This window comes from Conger conger, chromosome 14 (assembly GCF_963514075.1).
Source record: "Conger conger chromosome 14, fConCon1.1, whole genome shotgun sequence".
NCBI classification, from domain to species: domain Eukaryota; kingdom Metazoa; phylum Chordata; class Actinopteri; order Anguilliformes; family Congridae; genus Conger; species Conger conger.
Window position 1 is genome coordinate 30,076,222 of NC_083773.1, and position 25,501 is coordinate 30,101,722.

The 25,501-nt window shown below is 41.1% G+C and overlaps 1 protein-coding gene across 1 annotated transcript in view; it reads left to right on the top strand.

Annotated features, from left to right (window-relative positions):
* Positions 1-25,501, top strand: part of LOC133109434 (phosphatidylinositol 3,4,5-trisphosphate-dependent Rac exchanger 1 protein-like) — a 77,351-nt gene that overhangs the window by 19,451 nt on the left and 32,399 nt on the right. Inside the window, exons 3-10 of the mRNA XM_061218757.1 lie at positions 1,956-2,078; positions 4,759-4,863; positions 7,577-7,678; positions 10,530-10,691; positions 16,581-16,714; positions 16,962-17,077; positions 18,958-19,107; positions 22,981-23,128. Coding sequence (XP_061074741.1) covers positions 1,956-2,078; positions 4,759-4,863; positions 7,577-7,678; positions 10,530-10,691; positions 16,581-16,714; positions 16,962-17,077; positions 18,958-19,107; positions 22,981-23,128 — 1,040 coding nt within the window. The remainder of the gene's footprint in view (positions 1-1,955; positions 2,079-4,758; positions 4,864-7,576; positions 7,679-10,529; positions 10,692-16,580; positions 16,715-16,961; positions 17,078-18,957; positions 19,108-22,980; positions 23,129-25,501) is intronic.

Genomic DNA, 25,501 nt, shown 5'->3' on the forward strand with positions numbered 1-25,501 from the left:
GCAGAAGACCAGCAGTGCCTTTCTCCAGAAAATGTCAAGGTATACACTGCCTCGATTTAGTCTTAAGATTGCAGGGATTTGATTGCATGTTACATATATAGCACCATGTATCAAGCTGCAAGGCTCATCTCACAGTCATAATCTTGTGCATACCAGCTAGGTTCAATCTAGTCCAATCTCGTCTTGACTTGCTGTCCAGCAATGGAAGTCAATATTTTGTGCAACAAACATGTGATTTAATTTGCAAATGTGGCAAGGTGGATGCTTTTAGTCCCCAACAGAAAGGGGTTATTTAATATATTTGGAGATATATACATGAATATAGGCATATAATCACTGATTTATTTTGCCACATTAGATTGAGTAAACCTATCATGGTGGGACTGTGTCCTATGCCGCTTAAGTTTTTAAATCAGACATTTTGGGGGGTTGAATGCTGAAGTTCTCATATTGCTCTTCAGTGAGAGAGATAATATGTCACCCCCATGCCACCCAGTCTGAGGGCAGATCTTCCCCCACATCTGTTCTAGGGTTATATTACACTGCATGAAAGGGGGATATAATTGTTTTTGGGAGAATATGATATGATTGTGTTTTCTTTGTGTCACTATTAATTAGCTTAGCAGACATTCTGATCCAGCACAATTTGTATTTTACGTCTCACAAATCAATTTAATTGGCACAACATTTACTGAAGAGATTTGGGCTAATTGTTTTTGGCTGTACAGAAACAGTACTTCATTATAAGTAGTAAGGCACAGGAAACTGTGGAATATCATGAATATTGGCATGGTTATTGAGTGTTTTTTGGCATTAGGAGTATTATAAATAACTACTTTGGTTTCTTTTGAAACCTTAATGAGTATGTGCACAACTTCCTGTTTTTCCACATTAGCCAGCTGGCTAACTCATTCATTTCAGAAAGGCATGTTGTAGCCAAATTGATATATTTACATGCAAGCCAGCACATTAACTAGCTAAGGTAGTTCATATTAAAACTCCATTTTGACATTCTAAATTGTCAAGACCATGTCACTAATATAGCCTCACAGCAAGGAGGTCCTGGGTTCGAATCCCCGTCGGCCGGGGCCTCTCTGTGTGGAGTTTGCATGTTCTCCCCGTGTCTGCGTGGGTTTCCTCCGGGTACTCCGGTTTCCTCCCACAGTCCAAAGACATGCATGTTAGGCTGATTGGAGAGTCTAAATTGCCCGTAGGTATGAGTGTGTGAGTGAATGGTGTGTGTGCCCTGTGATGGACTGGCGACCCGTCCAGGGTGTATTCCTGCCTTTCGCCCAATGTATGCTGGGATAGGCTCCAGCCCCCCTGCGACCCTGTTCAGGATAAGCGGGTTCAGATAATGGATGGATGGATGGATGGATGTCACTAATATACACATTGCTGGAATTAGTATGGCCCAATCAGCATGCAGAATCAGAACTATGTGTTTTGTAAGCTAGGATTTGTGCTTGCGACCCTGTACTAGCATGCTCCTCTGGCACACTGCTGCCTGCCTCCTTGTTTTACGGAAATGAGTTGATGTGTTTTGGATTCCAAAAAACATTATCAGCCACTTTGTTTTTTTGCCAAATATTCATATTATACAGGGAAAGTGTAGGCACAGGCTAGTGACTTCTTATGTGTATGGTAGAGTATACACCCTATATGCTACCCATTCATTTTTTTATGTTTTTATCCAACACTGCATCTTTTCATAGCAACACCAGTGAGTTTTCTAAGCATTTATACCTTTTTCCAAGTTGGTAGCATCCATATTAATGAGATGGTGTCGTGTTGTGGAAAGGCACAAACTATCTTTGTTCTGAATTGCTGGGAAGCTGTGAGCTCTACAGGAGGCCGGGAAAACCAGGTCTCCCAGAGCAGTGGCCGCAGTGAGCCAGCTCTGCTCACTAACAGCCCTGCCTCATGTCCTCTTCCCACCCCCCTTATCATTGAAGGTCCTGTTCTCCAACATAGAGGCCATCCTGGAAGTTCATAAAGAGGTCCTGGCAGCCCTGGAGTCGAGCCTGCAGCCTGAGCCTCAGCCCCAGCATGCCCTCGGACACGTTTTCCTTCAGTTTGTGAGTACTGCCCCCTTCACACCAACACCACTAAGATACCAACACAAAGCTTCTACTGCCCCTTCACACCTCTTCCAGAGCCACTAAGATACCAACACAAAGCTTCAACTGCCCCTTCACACCTATTCCAGAACCACTAAGATACCAACACAAAGCTTCAACTGCCCCCTTCACACCAACACCACTAAGATACCAACACAAAGCTTCAACTGCCCCTTCACACCTATTCCAGAACCACTAAGATACCAACACAAAGCTTCAACTGCCCCCTTCACACCAACACCACTAAGATACCAACACAAAGCTTCTACTGCCCCCGTCACACCTCTTCCAGAACCACTAAGATACCAACACAAAGCTTCCACTGCCCCCTGCACACCTCTTCCAGAGCCACTAAGATACCAACACAAAGCTTCTACTGCCCCCTGCACACCTCTTCCAGAACCACTAAGATACCTGCTGTGGAAAAAACATCTGCATCTACTCTCTATACTATACACAAGTACATGACAATCACAATTTTTATTTTGGTAATGTTTTGCTTTAAAATTTCTTACACCATCCACTTCAGACATTTTCTTGTTTTGCTAGTAACCTGATTATTGGCTTGCAAACAAGTAAACCTCAAATTGTGGTGGTAAGCCTGCTTTTACCTCTGTCGGATTGCGTTCAGAGCTGTTCAGACTTTGCAGGAGTGTAATCCTGATAAACCTATGGCAATGTTACATTCAACCTCTCACCTTTTGTGCCTGTGATGCTCCAACCTACACCGTCAATGAAATTGTATGCACAATTACTTCATTTAATGCTCTTATTTAGCCAAGCAGCCAGATCGCAATCCCCCCAGCTCTGTGTTCTCAGGCGAAATCATCAGGCTCCGCTTTCACTCTGTGACCCCCCCCCCCCACACCACCCAAATTGATCACCCTGTCTTATGCTTTCTGACCTTTGACCGCATTCTGTGTCAGTCTCTTGCCGGAGGTTTTTTTTTTTTTTCCTGTGTCATTTTGTCCTTGATATGCTTGCAAAAATAAAAGCGACCGTTCTCAGGTCTCTATTTTTGCTATGCTACTCTGCACTCTTCATTTCTCTCATGTAGCAAATTAAAATCATACATGTTCACCAGCTGCTTTATACAAATGGCAATTTTAAGAAAGGATTACATTAAATTGGTTTCAAGCTTTACCAAACGAAATTGGAAAGCACTTCAGTCTTATTTCAAATACATTTCTCTTTTCTGTTTTTTGATGAAGATACAGGCTATATGAATCCAGTGAAACTGTACGCATAGTCTGGTTATTAATGTAGTCTGGTTTCCTACCAAAAAATGAAAGGTACAAACAGATGCCTGCATTTATTCCTGGAAACAAGCAGCAAATGCATATTGTTTTGGTGAGGTTAATATAGTGCCAAATTAATACCTTTGCTAGTCGGGGCTGATGCGCTCAGGCATCAGAGAGGTTTATTATTAGCCTCCATTTTGGGGAGCATTTTACAATCCTTTTGTATCTCCCTTGGGCTCTCCCTAATAGCTATTTTCTGAGGAAAGCGAACACTCCCCCAAAATATTTATGCAAAGCTTTTCTGCAAAGCATTCCCAAGGCTCAGCCAGGTTTGCAAGAACAGATGCCCAGTGAAATTACAGGTGTTAATATTGGCGTCATTCCCTGGGTTTTTTTTGGACTAAGGCACAAGTCGGTACAGTATGTTATACATTTTATATACGTAGACTTATTTCCTTTGTTTACGTTGACCATTTTTGTGGGCATAGATTTCTTTGTTAGTGGTAGAAACCATCTGAAGGAGCTTTGGAGCTCGGAGTCCTGTCTCTCAAAAATAAAATTTGTCAGAGAGAAGGCCTTTCAGTCAGTGAAATGGCTAGGTTGGAGCAGAAAAAAAAGAGTGTATATAAATGACTCGGCGTATTGAGGGTTTTTTCATGGGCTCAGAATACCCAGGCTTCCTGTAGCTACAGTGGGAGCCCTTTGATGTGAACCGGCAGGAACCATGCAAAGGGAGCTTTGTACCTCAGTGCACGGTTTCATCCGTGGCCTAGGTCTGGGCAGATCCTTTAAGCATGGTATCTTTCATCATTGAATATTTTTGTGGGGTAATGATCTTAATGAAAAGGACTTTATTCTTTACTTGGCATAAAGGTAGCTATGGCATTTTATCTGTCAGAATCAGCAGATACATCACTGTCTTCGGTCTTCATGTGTCCATTATGTAGTACGTCGAAAACTATTGTATTCTTAATAATTTGTCTGTTATATTCATAATTGTTTCTTTATTTACGCAGTTGGTAAATTGTGACATCACATTGCTGTCTATTATAGCTATATGAATGAACTTTGCATTCATTCAGACTGGACACTGACTATTCTTATGGCACAGCAAAGGTGTAATGTGGGAAGGGATCTGCAGACGTGAGGAGTGGCATTATTCCATAACCTCATAGTACGTTATGGCTTTATTTCCTGCCACATCACAACACAGCATAACTTGGCTTCCTGACTTGAGGTTAACACGATCGGTATGCTCTTGGATGTCCTTGTGTTTCTGAACTTGAATCACACTTGGCTTCAAAGTGTGAAAGTGAACAACCTTTGCCAAGTAATATCTTATGAGGTTCACTGGTTTTACAAAAAATGCTGATGCCAGATTTTCTTCTTATTTTCAGAAAGGCAGATTCTCTGTGTATGGAGAGTACTGCAGTAACCATGAGAAAGCACTTAGACTTCTAATGGAATTGAACAAGGACCCACATGTCAGAACCTTCCTACTGGTGAGTTGTGTCTTGTTTTTTTTGACAAGGGATGTCATGGTATTCATTTAGCTGTCAATATCCTGTACTTTCATATTCAGTAGGTCTAATCTAGAGACGAAAGGCCCATTGATTTCATAGTGCATGAGACCTGGATCATCTCTAGAAATATTTTGGAGAATTTGTTGGGAGTCTAAATTTTTTACAGTAAAGCTTACCACATTCCTCTATTGCTGGTGGATAGAAAAGATTAATTTGGATGTGCTGTCGTATGAAAACCCTTTCTAACTGCATGGATGGGAATACTTGCAACCAGAAATGTGAGGATGATGTATACGCATTGGTATTATTATTATTATTTGACATGTGCTGATAAATATAAAGATATGTATTCATGCTTAAAAATATAATTGTATCTTGCTCTTACTGTTTCTGACCTTTATCTGGGGATGGAAATGACCTTTAATAAACATAGCCTATTTTAATGGAACGCTTGGGAACAATTAAAAAAGTAGCCTAGCTGTTGATAACCTTATCCCTACTTGGTTATGAACCCTGTTCATTAGCCAAATTCCACATTGCTGTTACTGAATTACTAAAGGAACAGCACTGAAAGAAAGCATTTATGCATTGCATCACCTGTCCGTACACCCATCAAAGAGTGAGGGAGTACTGCAAACACAGCTACTGTCTATCAGTCGCTCACCACTGACTGATGCCTTGTTAAAAAGCCAATGCCGAACAGACATACCTCTGGGGAGATACTGTGGGTGCGTTCGTAAATTCACTCTGAAAATCTGAGTGTTCTGGTTTCAACGTCATAGAGCACTGACTTAACGTTGACATTAGCTAACGTTAGCTAGCTTTCTGTTGTTAACGTTTGTGATGTTGACTGTACACACTCGTTAACTAATGTTCCAATCAGTTGTCTTCATTCCAATTTAAAATGAGATTAAAGTGAGATTAGGATTGTTTATATGTGAACATTGGATCTCTTTCCTTCCTGCTTCTTTTCAAGGTCAGTATTAGTGTTAATAAACACCCGTTTAGATGCAGTAGTCATTCCTGTCCATTTAATTTCAACTGGTCTATTAGATTAAACTGGCCCCACAGGTATGCTCAATTAATGCTTCAGAGAGATTCCACGCTTGCATTGATTTGTATGCCTGTGTGCTATTAAGTGTGTTCTTTATTGGGCCTTTCTGCTAGCAGCTTGTGAGTTAAAATAAGAAAATTGCAACTTCATCAATTTATTTAAGGTTTGTGCTATGGTAATCTGTTCAGTACAACTTTTGTTGGGGTCCTGTTGTTTAGACGATATCCCACATACCATGTCAGATACCATATTGCTGTATTACCCTGCTTTTGAATTGTGTATATTGCATCCATGATATATATATATATGATCCAGCAATTGCTCTTTTGATGGAATTGGGCAGTGTACCTAGGATGGGTAGGAAGGCACAAGGACAACCAGTACAGTCATATATGTATACAGTCATATGAAAAAATATTGGCACCCCTCAAAAAGCCTTACCATGAATATCTTGGTGAACAGAAGTGAACCTGACCTCTATGGTACAAAGTTAAACATGACACATTTCTTCAAATTTCAAAATAAGATTACTTTTTGTTTTCATTTTTTACAGTTTCAAAATAATAAAAAGTTAGTGCTTGGGCAACTATAACAGCCGATAAATGCTTCCTGCAGCCAGCTAAGAGTCTTTTAATTCTTGCTTTTGTAAGTTTCCCCCATTCTTCCTGGCAGAACACATCCAGCTCAGAAATATTCTTTGCCCTTTTTGCATGTACGGCATGTTTGAGATCTACCCAAAATCTGTCTTTCCTGGAAGTACTTCATGGTTGATTTTGAGGTATGCTTTGGATCATTGCCTTGATGGAATACCCAACCTCTCTTCAACTTCAATGTCTGGACTTTCCTTTGAACATTAGCCTCTAGAATTTCTTGAAATTTGGTGGAATCCATTCTTCCGTTGAGGTCATAGGAAAGCTTCCTTCTGGCAACTCTGCCATGTAGGTCTTTGTTGTTTAAAGTATGTTGTATTGTTGTCCTTTGAACAGCTAGACCTGTGTTCGCTCCTCTTTTTTGCAGCTCTTTTGCAGTGATGTGTGGGTTCTTCTGAGCATTCAGAATGGTCTCGGGCCATTCTATCTGAACATTTTCTCAGTCTTCCAGACCGTGCCTTCAATTGTTCCATTTATCTTCCATTTTGTAATAATGTTTCTGACAATGTAAATAGTCTGTTTTAAATGTTGAGTTTGTTTTTAAGCCTTCTCCTGCAAGGTGGAAATGAAGCATGGTCATGGAGTTACTTCAGAATAAAAAGTTCAGCCCTGGAATTATATTCACCTCATAGAACTCACTCATTAAAGCCTTAAAGAGTAAGTCACCTGGTTCTGGGCCTTAGTAATCATTTTTTAAAAGTAACGAACCGTTTTGCACAGGGCCCTTTTCCTTTTTTATCATTTATAAGCAGTAAAAGTGGAAATAAAAAACAATCTTGCTTTAAAACTTGCAGAAAGGTCTCATGTTGAACATTTACAGTTCAGGTTTGCTTCTGTTCACCAATATAATAATTGTGAAAGGCTTTTTGACCAAGGGTGCCAACATTTGTGCATACGAATGTATATGCATGGGAGCACGTACAGACACATACAGAGGCACACATATATTTATCTATTTATCTTTCTAAATCTTATTTTTTATCCCCAGCACTGCATGCTACTGGGTGGGAAGAAGACGACAGACATTCCTCTGGAGGGGTACTTATTAACGCCCATTCAGAGGATATGCAAATATCCACTCTTGTTGAAGGTAAGCAACTATCTTTCATTGAGGTGCATATGAAGACCCCTTTCCGACCAAAGGAAAACTACAGGGAAACCTCAGTTCTTGTCATGCTATCAAATCTGCCTTCGTTTTGGTGTATGCAATCTGATTCACAGATCTGATCTGGCCGTCACATTCAACACCCAACAAGCAATCTCCATTTCAACTGCTGCGTATGAGGAAAGCTAATGAGACGGGTGCGTGGGGGGTTGGACACAAAATGCACGACTCAGAAACAGGGGTGTAATAAAGTCCCGTCAGGGCTTTATTCCGGAAATGTCCAGTGAGCGTTGCCAAAAAACAGGCAATGTTCATACACGGAAAATCCAGGCAAAACCAAAGTACGGTACCGAGGGAGAAGGCAGTCTCGTAATTGGTACACCATGCAAAAAAAGTCCAGTAGCCAGGAAAGCGGTCAGCGGGGCAGAAGTACAGGCGGACGGTAGGCAGGCTCAGGGTCGATGACGGCGCAAGAGTCAAGACCGAAGGGGGGCAAATGCACAAAGACAGCAGGCAAAGTCGTGGTACAGGCAGGCAATGGTCAACAAATCAGAACTCAATAATCTTTGGTCAATAAACAGGCTTGGATCGTAACGGGTAGACAATGGCTTGACAAAAACGCTCAAAAGTGCACTGACGAACAGAGGGCAACAATTTCACAAAGACAAGACATGGAACTGAGCTTTTATGCAGGTGTAGACAGGTGCAGACAATTAGCTTGAGAGCAGCATGAGAATGGAAATCAGGTGTGGAGGATTGACAAGTTAACAAGGTAATTAGTAATCGTTAGTAATAAACCTATCCTGCCCTAGCGTTAGTAAATTAGTAAATGACATGCACAAGAAACGTAAGGTAACATGAACGCATGGTTAGAATGTTAGTATTACCCAATCCTGATCTAAACTTAGTAGATTAGTAAGAAGACAAGGGAAATTGAAACAATTAGGGTGTGAGTGACAGAAAGGGAGAGAGAGAAAGCAGGAATGCAAGATTTGCAGAAAGTGTATGCTCAATGAACAGTACAACATAAAATGAAACATAAATTGTGACAAACATAAAGCACATATAATAAACTGGATGCAATCTTTCTTTTTGCCCTCAAAGAAACTGTTGGAGAAGGCTCATGTTAGTATTCTACACTGTCAGGAGAGCTTACAGAGTAATAATGAAATTGAAAGGGTTTCATACATTAATGTGCATACCACACAAGAGGTGCATGGTCCCACCACCTAGCTCTGTACGAATGCACCGTGTTTGTGATTAGCTATTGCAGAATTGAACCCAGTGGTAAGGGTGAACAGAAAGAAGGATGTGGCACCTTTTTAAGAGGTGTAAAATGTCCCTTTCCCTTAGCCCCACCGCATCCACTCCAAGAGCATCTAATGTGCTAAAATACCATGCAAGCAATTCCATCGCAGACAGTTTAAATAGATAACCACTGACTGGAATCACCATGGAGGGGGGCAGCACAATCTTCTAATAAAGAAATACATTGAAATGTACTGTAAAGAGTGGTCAGCCATAGCAGCAAATATCTTAGCTATGACTTCTACGCTATATTTATAGCAAACTTTGTTTACGTGTTCTGGAATTCATATTCAACTTTAATTAAGCATTAAAAAAAACATTAATCAGGATTCCCCAAATGAAGCATCATCCGTTTTAATGTTAAACCCACTGGTGATTTGTTTTTATGATATGAACAATTCTAATAGTCAATTGGCTTATTCATTTAAATATTTTTGCCACTCTTTTTAAATTCAAGATTAGCTATGAATTCACAATAAATGCGCAATAAATGAATAATGCATAATAAAAGCACAAAACAAGCTTTACAACCGTGTTTTTAATTTACAAACACAATACTAACAGTTTAGAGTACTTGTGAAATCCTTTCGGATCCTACTAACTAACAAACTGACATACAAAAACTTTGTTAAATCCCACATTGTTTCTGTAAATGCATTTCCGAATGATTTACGGTCAGATTTGTTTGGCTCACATTTCATAAATGTCACAGGTTTAATGGTTTCACAATGTTAAGTATTTTCGATATATATATATATAGATATATATATGTTTTTTAATTAGAAATAATTATTTTAAATGAAATTTTATAGGTTTACCCGAACAGGTAAACATAGACTGTATAACCAAGAGCATTAATCATTGCACTTGTTTGAATATGAATGGTTGACCCAGAAAAAGAACAAAGACACTTCCTCAACCCCGAAGTGAAGAAAGCCATTCACCCGCTGCTGAGGGTGGGGCTTGACATGTTTACTCTGTCTCCGGAATTCAAACGAGTCTTCGCACTGCCGAAAGATAAGGAGGCGAAGCACAGCTACAGCTGATATGCCAGGCAGGAAACTGAGGTTTCCCCTGGCCTGCCGCTGCCAATCTCTGACCAAGACGATGCATTTTCAACTCACTGTACAACATAAAACCTTCTCTCGGTTATTTACATAAATGTACTTGCTTAAAACACTCATCCCCTTCACGTTCAGGAGTTTCTGCCAGTATCTCAGCTACCAGTAATTTCTTAGTTTAAGGTTAAAGCCTGGTTGATTTTAGATAGTTTTAGTTTTTTTTCACTTTACCACATAACATTGTTATGTCAGAATATATTTGTCGATAGCCCTGTCTCCGATAACGATCTTGTTTTTGGCAGGGTAATAGACCTGAGATATAGATGCCCTCACGTAGTGTCTTTTCAATGAGTATTCCCCTAGTTTCCTGCCTGTAGCCATTTTCGTGCTTTGCACTGTCGCCCACAACATTAAATGGATAATTTGCTTCTGATTGGCTGAGGTGTTGTGCTGACTCTGCTCCATAGGAGTTGCTGAAGAGGACTCCGAAGAAGCACGCAGACTACCCTGCTGTGGAGGTGGCTCTCCAGGCCATGAAGGCCGTCTGCTCTAACATCAACGAGACCAAGAGGCAGATGGAGAAGCTGGAGGCCTTGGAACAGCTCCAGTCCCACATCGAGGGGTGGGAGGTGAGATCCTTATCTTCTCAGTCTGCTGCCCAGCCAAACTGTCCCCTGCAGTGTGTGTTGCTACAGATAAGATTGATATCTCTTTGAGCAACAGGCTAGGTTTATGAATTTTTTTTTTTTTACTTTTACAGAAACCATAAGTTGTCTACAGTCTGTGCTTCATCAAACTGACCCAGATTTTTGGTCCTGTGATGTGAAGCATGCACAACACATAGGCTTTCTCATATCGGACAGTCTTGCTCCTCTCGTTTATGTGGAATGAATGGGCACGAGCATGCTTTCACATGCTCCCGTCTATGAAGGAAATCAAAGCCTGACCATAAAGTCCAGTGCCCCCTGGAAGAATGACCCTTTTTTTTCATATCACAATGCTTTTTCAGTTGCGGTTTTGAACGCACACAACTTTGACTATGTTTAAGAATTTCTGACATTTTCTTAATTTTGTAAATGAGCAGTATGCCAGCTGTACTCGTTGCTTCTCCTGGGTAGACAAGCATGGAAATTTACTTAGCATGATAATTTGAGCAAAAGCAGCTAGCAAAAGTGGCAATAGCATGCAATATGGGCAATGGCAGCATTCCAAAACAGGCAGTGCAGCAGAAAGAGCCAGGCAGCGCAATGGCTTTAGCATGCAGAATGAACCAGGCAGCAGGGCAGCTTTGTATGATTGCATCATGGCAGATGTAGCATGAGCTAGCAGGCAGCATAGCATGGCAGAGCGTGCACAATGAGCAAGGGCCTAAACAAGTAAGGTTGATTCTTTATATAGCTCCTCCCATTGGACGTAATCATCATGCGAGGGGACGGCACTTCTCAAGTTGTCTGTCATCATGTTTACACTCACCCAGAGCACTATCTATCCATCCAGGTAGTTTTGTTGATATTTCATGAGTTTTCTAAAGGCAGTTCACCATGATACAATGGACCTCTATTGACCCATATTATTGTTTTGAAAATATAATGCTATGGTTAGTCATGGACATCCACAGAGCATTCAATTTGTTCATCCCTTCAATCGAGAACCACTTCTACTGAAGTACGCCATGTCAGAGCAAATTATCTGCAACTGGACTAGTATGAAGGTGCAGTGTATAACAGTGAACCAGATTTCAGTCTATCTGGAAGGCGAGATAGTAGATAGTAGAAAGTGGAAACATACTTTCATTTTTCATTTTCATTTTTCAATGGGCGAACTGCCCCTTTAAAGGTGCCTAAAATTACCACCCTCCAGCTACTTCCATAAGCACTAATTAATGTAACTGTGGAATTCAAAATTGCCATTCTGCTGGATTAGCGACCAGTAGAAGGAATGTTTATCCAAACATATTCAACAGTTATTATGGTTTTTCCGTTTCTACGTTGCATAGATTCTTGTTTTTTTTTGTTTGCAACAAAATGCAACAGTGTAATAGCAAAATGGGTTACCTGCAAAATAGTACGTGAATCATTTAGCATTTTAAAGGTGTGTTCTCACAGATAGAGAGGAAGTGAGCACTGGTACATAGGAAGTGTTGTTGCTTTAGAGGCAAGTCAGCACAACTGCGGTTTGGAGCATAGTCATCTCATCTGTTTCACAGTGTTCCTTCTCTGAGCACAAGCACACATCACAGTTCATACTTTTTCAGTTTTTTTGCTGCACAGAAGTGTGCGTATACATCCAAAGTTTCAGATTTGACACTTGACCTGTTTGTTTGATTGCCTTTTTTTGCAGAGCATAACTCGATTTTCTTGCACAATCAGGTTGATGGCACTTCACACAAAGTCATAGTATGTAAGCACAGCTCTCTTCCTTTGCACAATTGAGCTCTTGTTTCTTTCTGACCTCTTGATAACTAGTGAAATAGATGTGCAGCAAGCCCACAGTGGAAAACCAGCCTCCCGTAATCATGCAAGGTTTCACAATCATGCCTCATTTTAATCATGGCAGCATTCAGATACAAAGTATGAAATACTTTCTTGAGGATGGCCCTTGGTGGTTAGGTCAGAGAAAAGTTGTTTGTGCTTGATTATTTAAATGGTACTATTACCACTAATAACTAAGCATTATTCTGCCTGTTTCCATAAAACAAATGTACGTAAAATTAAAATGTAATGCTCTTAAATGCTTGGCGCGTAACAAAATATATTTTGCAACTTTGTTCATTGTGCGCAAAAGGGAGGTATTAAAACAGTTGACTTTGCTCACCAAGTTGAACTGTGGAACTGGGCACCCCAAGTAAGCATTTCAGTATATGTTCATCACTGTCACTGACAGTTAATTTATTTCTTTTTATTTTCTGCATAGCTAAATACGACCTATGCAGGGCCAGCCAAATAGAACTAAAGATGGTATTTCAGGATCATTTCTTTTAACCCTTTCAGATATTAGTATTAGTAATGTTTTTTGAGATAATATGTCATAATTCTGATTGTTTTTAATAATTTTACACATATCAGACAGCATATTAATTTTGGTTTGATCAAGCTCAAGCAGACTGATGTTGAGGGCATAATTACAGAGGGATTCTGTTATTGTTGGCTGTATTCTTGTACATACAGAATACAACGACTAGCTTCTGAATACTTGTAGTTGTAAGTCCATGGCTTGACTTACTGTGAACAATCCATAACAAAATAAGGATTGACGAAAGAATCAAATCAACTTCAAACACGGAATTACTCTGAATGTATATTCAGATTGGTTTTCAGAAGGTTAAGTCTTTCATAGGAATGTTTGACATTACTCTCGTCTTCCTGACTGGCTGTATGCATTTAGCTGTCGGCACTGGTCCTTTTCCCCGTCAGAATCATTTCTCCTGTATCGATCATGTGTAGCTGCACCGCTAAATTTAACAGGCCCAAATAGCCTATTTCTTCAGGCGTAAATGCTTGTGAAACAGTGGCATTCACTCCGGGCAGCGGCTTTGTTCAGACGACCCTGGTGGTGAATGGAATCAATTATGGACGGTCTGAGTTATCGTGAGGCTCCCCTCTTTAGAGGCGAATGTTTTGAATGACATCATTGTCTTAGCAGAGCATCAAAGTGCTCCAGCTTCCTGAGCGATCTCCAACCACAATGGTGCGAATGCGCATTGCGGAATGTGGGGTTTAAATGATGCACACATTGAGGTGCTTAGTTATGGCAGTGCAGTTTTGGAGATGAGTGGTTATTTAAAAGACCTCCGAACTCCGAGCCATTCAACTCCTAAAGGAAAACAAATACATTTGATTATTTCGCTAATCTATTAGATTTATTTAATTTGCATGAGGCCTCTGGTTTCTGTTATAGCCTAATACTTGGAATTAAACTTTGGAATGCCATTAAACTGCTTGCCTTCTTCTTTTCTGCCCCATTTAACTCCATTCATGCTGTCATCAGAATAGCCCTGAGACAGGAGTGTATAAGAAATGCATATGTTTCTAATGCTGTGACATTGTCCTAGCCAGACAGTGTAGATGTACTTAATCTTTTAAAGTTTTGTGACAGACCAGCTAAAATAAACTGCTGAGTTTCTGGAATGTGTTGCAGTTGAATTATTTATGGGTAAACAGACAGCAGTGTCAACTGAGTGTGAAAATGTGTGAAACATTGTTTGTACAGTATAGGCTATTTTTAAGCAATCGTTAATGCCTTTAATATCACAAAGAGGACCCAGAGGGCAAGAGTTTTTCCCTGAGAGTCTGAGGTAATGTATTAGTCACATTTTCTAGTTTGTACTTCAAACCAATCACAATGTTGAAAAAATAATCGGAAAATTCAAACATGAATAGCTGAACTTCATGAAGGCTTTAATCTTTTATAGCATCTTACCTTTAATGGAAATGCTGTGCATTGTGTGTAGTTAGGGATTGGAAATTCAGTTGTATTACCAAGGGGTTCTCTATCATTAAATATCTCTTGAAGTTGCCTCCTCAAAGTGGGTCAAGAAACCAAGGAAATGAAGCACAACTGTTTGCGGACAGCATTGCTCTTAAAACGGCATGCCAGTTCTTTCCCGAGGCTTTTCGATAGTCTGTGTCAATTGTGTTTGCCTCAATATGGATACAGTCTGTACTGAAAATACAGGTGTACAGTTAATTATGTTTAATTAATATTGCAATATGAATATGCACTCACGTTGTTGAGTATTTATTGGACTTTTTTAGAGTTGTTAAGTCTGCTGCTGCTGTAGCCTATCCACTTAGTGGTTTGACGTGGTTTGTTTGTTCAGAGATGCTCTTCTGCATAGCACTTTGGTTAGTTGTGTTTCTGTCACCTTCCTGTCAGCTTCGACCAGTCTGGCACTTCTCCACTGACCACTCTCATTAACAAAGTATTTTTGCACACAGATCTGCTGCTCGCTGGATATTTTTTTGGTTTTTGGCACCTTTCTCTTCAAGCTCTAGAGACGGTTGCATGTGAAAATCCCAGGAGATCAGCAGTTTCTGAGATACTCAAACCAACACGTCTGGCACCAACAAGTATGCCATGGTAAAACTCACTTAGATCACATTTCTTCCCCATTCTGACATTTGGTCTGACAAACAGGTGAGCCTATTGACCATGTCTGAATGCTTGTATGAATTTAGTTGCTGCCACATGAATGGCTAATTAGATATTTGCATTTACTACCTGCTGTACATGTCTACCTAATAAAGTGATCACTGAGTGTATGGTAGCTATAGGGCAGGTGGCACTGGTTGAGCGCATCCACCCAACTATTGAGGTGAGATGTTTTGAGGATTTATGAAAATATATATTTCATGGTGCTTAACATTATTTCACTTCAAAAAGCACATTCCTTATATGTAGACTATGAAAATAAACAGAAACACCTGGTCAAATGCATATGTGGAACGTAGCCCATTGTAACTACTTCCGTTGCGGTACATTATACAGTACACATTATACATATATCCTAGCAAATATGTATATTATGGTCAGTTTTGGTATTGTTGATTGTAGACAGGCAAAGAATTTAAGTAACTCAAGGTAATGAACATTAAACAACGTATTTCCTAATACGTATTTCCTAATACTAATCAATATGTCTTACTCAAGTGTATTTTCACTGCATTAGCAGTAGCCCTAGTCTTACCTTCTTCTCTTTTGTTGTTTTCTGTTGGCCTACTTCAGTAGGATCTTTCAATACTCTTTACACCTCTAGTTAAATGAGGGATACAAATATATACAACACAAATAATTAAACACAGATGCGGTTCATCTAATAATTAAGCAAATAGCATCACAGAATTCATAGGGTCATGTATACCAATTCTCATTGCCTGTGATTATGGCTAGCATGGTTTTGAGTGATGACTTCACTCAGTGACATTATCATTGATCCGCACTTGGCAGAAGTTTCAGTAACCTTACTGATGGGTTGTGAGCAATGGTGTGAGCGTGGATCTTGGAGGGAGTGACGGCATCAGCAAAGGGCACGTGTGGGTGGAAGCGCCCTGTCCATGTCTTGTATGTTCAAAAAACAGGCAAGCGACCGCAGACAAATTAAGAGCAAATGTCAGCCTGGGACCTGCCAGATTCATCAAACCAGCAACCTGTTAACTGACTTGGCTTCCTTTTTTACCTAGCTACAGTGTGTGTGTGTGTGTGTGTGTGTGTGTGTGTGTGTTTGCACATGTTTGCGCACTTCTCCATGCTGCCAAATATTGTGTATGCAGTCAGCTGTCACTTCTACAATACATGAATCAAGCTGCAGAGTTGTGTTTGAATAACACCTGGCCGATTGCTAGGCCCGTCTACCAGTGGACTGGGTGTTGTTTTCATTTGGTGGGATGATCCTCCCGAGGGAAGGCCTCTCCTCCCTGGGTGACTGACCAGGGCAGTCCTGTGGGATCGTGCTTACTGTCCTTATATTATGACATGCCAGCAGCCCTAATGCTAATGTGTTTTCCCTTCATCTGTTACAGGGAACCAATCTAACTGACATCTGCACAGAGCTGCTCCTTCATGGGAATTTGCTGAAGATATCCGCTGGAAATATTCAGGAGAGAGTCTTCTTTCTGTTCGATAACCTGTTGGTGTACTGCAAGCGGAAATCACGGTAAGAGACAGCTGACAAAGTTAACGGGGCTGTTTCACGGGCAGAAATAATTAACTCGCTGTTTTTCAGCCTGGCTTGCGAACAGCCCATTCTCAGGCACTCAAATAGGATCCTTTCCGAAATAACGAAAACGCTTAAGTAAGCAAAAGAATGTTGCTGTGTGGCATGTTTTTTTAAATGGCTGTCAAAGGCTTGCATCAAAGATGCGAATGGGGGGAAAAAAGCTTCTCTACTCTTGTCTATCTAGGGTTGCAGGGAAGAAATCTACCAAGAGAACCAAGTCCATCAACGGCCCCCTGTACATATTCAGGGGCAGAATCAACACAGAGGTCATGGAGGTTGAAAATGTGGAAGATGGAACAGGTTAGCCCCATGCTTGCATTTTTAACAGCTGATTTAGTTTCATCTGATTATTTAATCTTCTGAAGGACATGGGTGTCCAGTCGTGGTGTTCAACTTCAATTCAAATTAGGCTGAATTTAGACCGGTGTTAACCAGCTAACCAGCTTAAACTGCACAATTTCTATAAGTAATGAGTGACAGTGAACACCAACAGACCCTGTGGCTGTCCAGGACCAGGGATGCAGATCCCTGCTATAGAACACTAGTGTCCAAAAATGATATTTTGTAGTTTTTTTCTGGCAGTACCAAGAGCTGATGCATTGCGGAAAGTATTTGTGTCTGTGTAAGTATTTGTTCGGTGCTTTTAGTCAGGGCCTGTGTGTGAGGACCTAGTTAGCCAACGTGAAGAAACCTTGGGGAAAAAAACAGAATGTAATGTTCTTCATAGTGTTTCTATAGAAATGTGAATCACCTGACGTGTGTTGCCCTTAGTGATTTTTTGCACCCCACTGAGTCAGTTACATTAGTACCATTCTTCTTCTTCATAGATAAGGGGGTCAGCCTGAAATATGCGTATACGAGTAGATTTACACCCAAGGGCTTTGAAAGCCTTTGTCAAGGTGCAGCACATATGTCTGTAATTCTCATTGCCATCTATAGTTCACCTGGCTGTTCTTTATTATATCCCATATGCGTTCTCTTAAAGGGCTTGATATACTACTAAATGGTGGTCTACCTAATACTGGAGGTGGGAATTCTGTGTCTCGCTGCTCACCCATTAGCTGAGACTTCTGACCAGGATCTACAGAGGAAATGCAAGCCAAACCTCTGCTTTTGAAGTTGCTGATTGACTCGAGGCACTTTGGCTGCAGTGATTGTATAAGTGGAAACCAAGCAGCCTTTCCATTACATTTTGTTGTTGTTGTTATTATTATTATTATTATTATTATTATTAGTTAATTAACCAAGTGTATAGATTGATTAATTAAAATGTTGCATCTACACTGCTGCATCCATAGTGAAAGTCGAATCGTTCTGAGCCATTTGCTAACGCAGCTGCTCGTAAAATAACAGTTGCTGGACTGTGCAGGTTTTCACACTGAGATGCTTTCTTTGGGTGTATCACCCTGTCAGAGGAGACAGAATGGTATATGTTGTTCCACACAGATCTAAGCATGATTAGTCTAAAAATAGAGTTGTTTGTTCTTGTGGTAATATGTATGATCTCAGCACCATGTGGACTTCAAGGCAGAGCTTTTCATGGCTTAACCTAATGTTTGTGTTAAAGCACGTTGAATCATTTATTGGCTTTCCTTCTCACCTTAAAGCTGTGTTATATTTGGAATGATTTAGTAACTTGCCGATATCAGTCATTAACATGATTTCACTTCAGGGGGAGGGGAATTCTTTCAAATATAAATTATTCCCCATTGTGCAGTTCAAACCATGACATGTTTGCATACTTTTTCCCTTTGCACAAATTTACAGATCATAATTTTTTTTTATCTTAGCATTTTACTATTAATCAATGGCTCTGTGATAAAAATTTCATTGATTTTGTGTTATTTATTTATTTTTATTTTATTTTTGTTTAAATTCAGGTGCATTTTTACTATAAATGATTGGCAGACTTGTGTATTCACCAGCCAGCTGATTAGGGGAGGACTATCTGTATAAGAACACATCTTTGGCCTGTTTTAAAAATTTTTAATCATAAAATATAGATGCACCCAGAATACAATGCAGTAATACTATAACCTCAGGTTTCTCTTTGCTGAGTTATTCTTTTGTTCCTCCTTTTGGCCAGTATATATGTAACAGGTGATAATCTGAAGATAAGTTTTATTTATTGTGTCTGGACCAGCCATACTCACTCCCAATTCTGCTTTAATCTTCCGCAGCCGACTATCATAGCAACAACTACACCGTGACCAACGGCTGGAAAATCCACAACACGGCCAAGAACAAGTGGTTTGTGTGCATGGCGAAGAACACCGAGGACAAGCAGAGGTGGCTGGACGCCATTCTGAAGGAACGAGAGCAGAGAGAGAGTGAGTGAGATGTTTTCTGTTTTTCCTATTGTTTTCGGCTCGAAAATTATCAGTCCCACGGTGACATGGCTAGATAAGCAGAGAGATGAACACATCCCTCTCCGGCATTAAACACGGATGCGACCCACTGCAGGAAGGACAGGCCACAGGAAGGAGAGGGAGAACTGTGACATCACCCAAATCAGTCATCTCCTCTGCCTCTCCTCTGCCTCACTCTGTGACTTGGCCAGGGCCTTTATCATACGATATAATGTGACTGTACTTGTGTGGTTATCTTTGGTCCTCTCCATGATCTGATACAAGTCGGCACCTTTGTGCATTTCTAAAGATCTCTTATGCATTGGCCACTTGACTGAGCCTAAATATCCAGATGGCTTTGCTGTGCCATGCATGCATTGCTCTATATATGCATGTAATTTCCTTTAAAATGCAGTTAGAACCAACACTGTTAATACTGTACTGAGGCAGAGAAACGGCACACACGTTTTCTTAAATTAACAGAGCATTGTAAAAGCATGCTGCCATTACAAACCACATTACTACCTGTGTTTCTATCCTTTAACCTTTAAAAGAATTGGCGTGCAAGTATAAAAATACTGCTACTGTATCACTGATACAAAGTTTAGCTTGTTCTGTCAGAATCTGAAAGAATAGGTGACTAGGTGACAATTTAATTGACGTTTCAATCTGATACCATAACTTAAAGAGGAAAAAACACCTTTACTGCAGGCTATGAGAATAAATGTGGTTGCTCACATGCTCTCATGTATGTTTTGCTTTTAGAGTTGAATTGCATAACCTCATCTGCTTATGAATTGTATAATCTCTATATCCTATAGACATAGGTCAGCAAGATGTCAGTTTGTAAGTAAATGTAAAAAAAATCTAAGATAAAGGAAAGGAAGTTGGTTGCACCTGGAAAGAAACAAAACCAGAAAAGGATGTCCTGATTGATTTCAGAAACCCAAGGGAGTAAACACAAAATAACGGTTGACATTTGACTTCCTTTCAATTTTTTTTCTTCACATTTTGCCTGAATTTTTCACATTTGAACAACAACAAAAAACATGTTTTTCTTGCAGGTCAGCTCCCTGAGACCCCGTTCGACGATCAACAAAGAGAACCTAATTTTAGCAGGTTGCAGTAGTCTTGTGCACACTCTTGCCCTTGTGTTTAGTGCTCTCTCTGGGTATTGATTAAATTATTCTGGGCTTCATGAGCTCTTGGATATTTCCTCAGCTGTGGTACCTCTTGAGACAAAGTGCATATTTCCTCACTTCCCAAACACTTCAGCCTGTTTTGGGATATGCGCTTCGTACTGTAATGGCATGCGCAGGGTCAATAAGCAGCGGCCGTGAACTCTAACGTATTGGGACTCGCATCTTGCAAATGCTGCTTACCGAAGCATTATGCAACATCGAGGAATGCCCCTCAAGACCTTCATAATGTAGCATTCGCAATGCCGTGTATCACAACTCAAGGAGAGACACAAGAATGGCAGTGTAGGTGATGAATTATTAACAAAATGCACAGTGTCATGTTTTTTAAAATGATTAGTTTGTATGCAAGTTTTGCTTTATTGCTGAACAACATGCAATTTCCATCCTGTTCATCCCCTCGCAAGAATGCAAGCTAGCAAGTCTCTTGACAGATAGATAGTTTGCATGGCAATTGTAAGATAGTTTGATGGTTGCAGTTTTTATCTAAAGACATGCCTACTTACTAAAGTTCCCTTTTTTCGACATGGCCAATTCAAACAGTTCAGTTTATAATCTTTATTTGACTGGGCGACACCACTTGAGAAGCACAGTGATTAATTAGCATGCTGTTTTTCATGTTGCTGTTTATAAATCTGCTCTGCCGTTGCCGAGGCAACCACAAGTGACATGATGACACTCACAGGTATAATATCTCGTGGGGATTGTTTTGACTTCTGCTGCTCGCTCCCTCAACGGCAGTTTTCTGATCTTTTAGCGTTGGCTACCACTGAACAGAGCCGCACATTTCATTTTTGTTCTGAACACATCGTTAGCCAGAGGCCTTTCCATCCTGCCAGATGTGTGGGAAGTTTATGGGCAGTATCAGTTTTCAGCATTTGGCGGAGGTCTTGGCTTACAGTAGCAGGTGCCGCGACGGTCTGGGCTCGCCTCACGGAGCTGCGCTGGGGGGCCTCAGGGGGTCGGGCGTCCCCAGTCCCTGCCCCGCTGCACGGGAGCTTGCTGCACCGCGGGCCTCAACATCTGTGCTTCCTGCACTCACGGTTTCCTTTGTTCACTTTCCCCCCCGACACCCCTTTGCCCCTTTCCAGTTGCACACTATGCCACCTGCGTGCTAGAGCAATGTGGCTGAAGTCCACGCTGTCCCATGATGCACTTGCCTGCGACTGTATGCCCTGCAGGACTGAGCTCGAGCCTATTAGTTTATCTCCCGTTTATGAAAAACAATGGACTGGGAATGCCTGGGATTTCAGTGGAAGGAGCTAATCTAGCAGAAATTGAGCTAATATACCCTTGAGGCTAATCTCCCAGTCCTGGGTACTCTCGGGCCTCTCAGTGTCCTGGAAACGTGTTTCTTGCTGGCCTGTTTGATGATTATATATTTTGTATTATCTCTGTTGAAATACACCGTTTTAGTGTAGAGCATTACGGACCATCTCAAAATGTAAACAGGGCAAAAAGGTTTTGTGTCTGTCCTGACCAGGCTTGGTGTTTATTTTACATTTCAACCTTTTCTCTATTTCACCTGGCCTGCAACAGAAGCAGCAGATTTCAATACTCATTAAGAAACAGGAAGTATGCAGGACAGAACAGGAAGAGGTACAGTATAGTGTTCAGCCCATGAATAATGGACCGATACTTCCGATATGATGTAATACTGTGTTGGTATATTTCCAGGTTGGTCTTGATTTGTTTGGTCTAGCTTTAAGGGACTTCCAGTCAGATTGGGAACCATGATAACTCCCTTGTTATCTCGAATCAGATAAAGCCACAGGTCTTGCTCTTACTGACAGCATTTTATCGATGGCAGTTTTGCGGTTTAAGAGATTTTTGACCAGTGAGCAGACCGAGCCAGATTTTCTGGTGTTTTACAAATAGCATTTGGCAGGATTAGCAAGAGCATGGGTAGTAGACCTAACATTTACTTTTCAAGACAGGGGGGTGGTGAGTACCGTCCCTGTGTGTGAGGACTAGATATCTGTGTGGAGGCGGCGGTTGTTTCCATGCTGGGCAGCTGGGTGAGACTGGACCTAATGGATGGGGAGGAATGTCTCCCCTCAAAGGCCCTCTTTGTTCATGGGTTCGGTACAGCTGCTGTTGGGCGTAATCCTCCCCCCGGTTCTCCCAGTCCCACTACCGTCAGGGGGGGGGGGAGGCTCCAGAGGTCTCCCCCAGGACCTGAGATCCCTGATAGGCTGTCACCAGCATTCTCAAGACCAGATCCTCCAAACCCCATGTTTGGAGACTGATGTGAGATGCTGTATTGACCAATTCAGCATCCAGAGCCAGATCTGTTTTATAATTATTAATAGTAACAAATTGAAAAGCAAGCAAACAAAAGGACATGGAGGAGAGGTGTCTCCAAATCAACCGCACAGTACACATAAGGTTGAAGTTCAAATGCACAGCACCAGATTAACCTTGATTGTGAAACTTCTTTCTCATTTCGCTTGTCTCTACCTGTTGAACCTCATCTTGGCTGTAGGCCCGGGGTCTGCAGGCCTGATCCTGGAGAGCCACACCGGAGAGTGCTGGATTTTCACTGTTGCAGTACTCTGCTTATGGCTCACAGCTGTCCAGGGCCATGGTTGCAGACCTCCACTGTCAGGGAATGTGGTTGTTGTATTGTGACGCACTTCCTCTCTGTGTTGGGCAGGTCTGAAGCTGGGGATGGAGCGGGACGCGTACGTGATGATCGCGGAGAAAGGAGAGAAGCTCTACCACATGATGATTAGCAAGAGCCGCCACCTCATTAAGGACCGACGCAGGAAGCTGAGCATCGTGCCCAAGTGCTTCCTGGGAAAGTGAGTCCTCAGATGCAACCAGGAAGAAATTAGAAGTTGAGAATATGTATGTTGTCTATGTTGCTGAGAGCTAAAATTGCTAAAAGATGCTAAAATGTTGAAGAGAGTGGGAAATTAATGGTAGAGACAGTCTACCCATCTTTTTCACTCTATTCAGACAGATGTGGTGTGGGAAAACAGAGAGAGGTTACAGACAGAGATGGGATCACAGTACAGGAGGGGCCATGGTGAGGTACTTCACCCCTGGCTGTGCTGGGTGATGGCTACAGTATAAGGGTTGAGTCGGCCCCCCTGCAGATTGGGCCACACGGTCTAACAATGTATTTCTTTTAGTTTTATTCCAGGTTATGCAAATGTTAGACATGGTATTATGTCTATAGATATTACACTATCAATGCAATTTACTTCAAAAAAGCGGAAAACAGACTGTTAAAGGATTCTGTCATGTTATTACCATGCCAGTTTAGATGCATCGTTACTCTGCCTCTTCTATTCAAAATATTCTAAACATGTCTAATCACTCAGAAAAGCCTTCCAAGGGCTGTGCAAAGACAGTACTTTAGCTCCAAATGACTTAATGGTGAAATCTAGTCTCTGAACCCAGCTGTAAATCACTTTTCTGAGCCCCATAACAGGAGCTTTTGTGAGTTGGGATGGCACTTGACGGGGCCTCATATGAAAATGCAGTAAGCCACAGGAATTAATCGTGCTTTCTCCAGAGATACTCAGTGCTTTGAATGAACAAGGAGGGATTCTGCATGAAGAGGTGGCAATTAATGCATTTTCCTTTTTCGTGTTTTTGGAGAGTGCTAAAAGCCAATGTATTTATTTTAAGCTGGACTATTTATAATTGGAATGATTTGGAAAATATATGTTGGGGTTCAGATAATTTATATCCATTTCCTAGACTAACAGTATCTGCATCTTCTGTCTCATTTACAGTACTGAATGCGTGGATGTTATTTAATGACTTATAATTATAATGAATTATTCTTACATGCAGCCCCACAGTCTGGATAGCAATTCGGGAAAAATCAATCCTCCAATCAAATTCTATTCTTAGCAGCTGTTTAAAAAATACCAAGATTGAATTGATGGTCACCAATTTATATCAGTGATTTATATCAGTACAGTGTATCTTGCCCCCAAATAGAGTGCAGGGTCAGGTGAGTGGTTCAGATAGTTACAGTGCTGTATCTTTGTCATAAATTATGCTTTCAGTTTGTTCAGAGGAACATCATTTTGTTTAATTAAACTGAATTGGTGATACTATTTAACATTCAGTGCCACTTTCCCCAGCTTCTTTGAAGGCAGGTGGTCTTCTGAAATCTGTCAGAAACACATAGTTTAATTGGAATATTGTCCTCAGTTCCGCTTTTCTTTCATGCGTCTGGTTGCCATGGTTACGGAGTTGTTATCATAAATATTTATGTAATTAGTTTTGGCTACAATTAGTGTATATATTATTTAAAAAAATATTATGAAAACGTGTGTGTGTGCGTGCCTGTGTGTGTGAGCAAGTGTGTATTTGTGTTTGTGTATAGCATTATTAAAGTCAATCATCACAAAAATCATTTTTAAAAATCAGTTTTAAAAATCTATAAAGAAAATCAGTATAAAAGACTGGTTTATTGTTATATAATAGTTGATCAGCTGGATGTGTAGTAGGAATTATATGCCCAAGGTTATCAATAGAAGCATATCCTTTACTGGTAGAAAAAAACGTGAGGTCTCCTGAGGTCAGCAAGCATATGAATTATGGTAAAATATTATTTTCACAGTGTGTCTGACAAAGCTTGGTGGTAGCAGACATTTCAAGGAGATTGTCCCCAAAAGCGGCGGCACAGATGGTGCAGTGTGTAGCACTGTCGCCTCACAGCAAGGAGGTCCTGGGTTTGAATCCCCGTCGGCCGGGGCCTCTCTGTGCGGAGTTTGCATGTTCTCCCCGTGTCTGCGTGGGTTTCCTCCGGGTACTCTGGTTTCCTCCCACAGTCCAAAGACATGCAGGTTAGGCTGACTGGAGAGTCTAAATTGCCCATAGGTATGAGTGTGTGAGTGAATGGTGTGTGTGCCCTGCGATGGACTGGCGACCTGTCCAGGGTGTATTCCTGCCTTTCGCCCAATGTATGCTGGGATAGGCTCCAGCCCCCATGCGACCCTGTTCAGGATAAGTGGGTTAAGATAATGGATGGATGGATGGATGTCCCCAAAAGCCATTATACTGTCCATGCAGCTACAGCTTGGAAGCTGTGCTAGTTTATGGATGTAGCTTGTGCAGGAGGAAGCTATAATCCTACAGCTGCAGTGGATTCCTCATTGTCACTGAATGCACTTGACCAGAGTACTCCAGTGTGAGGGTCTTTACAGTGGCAA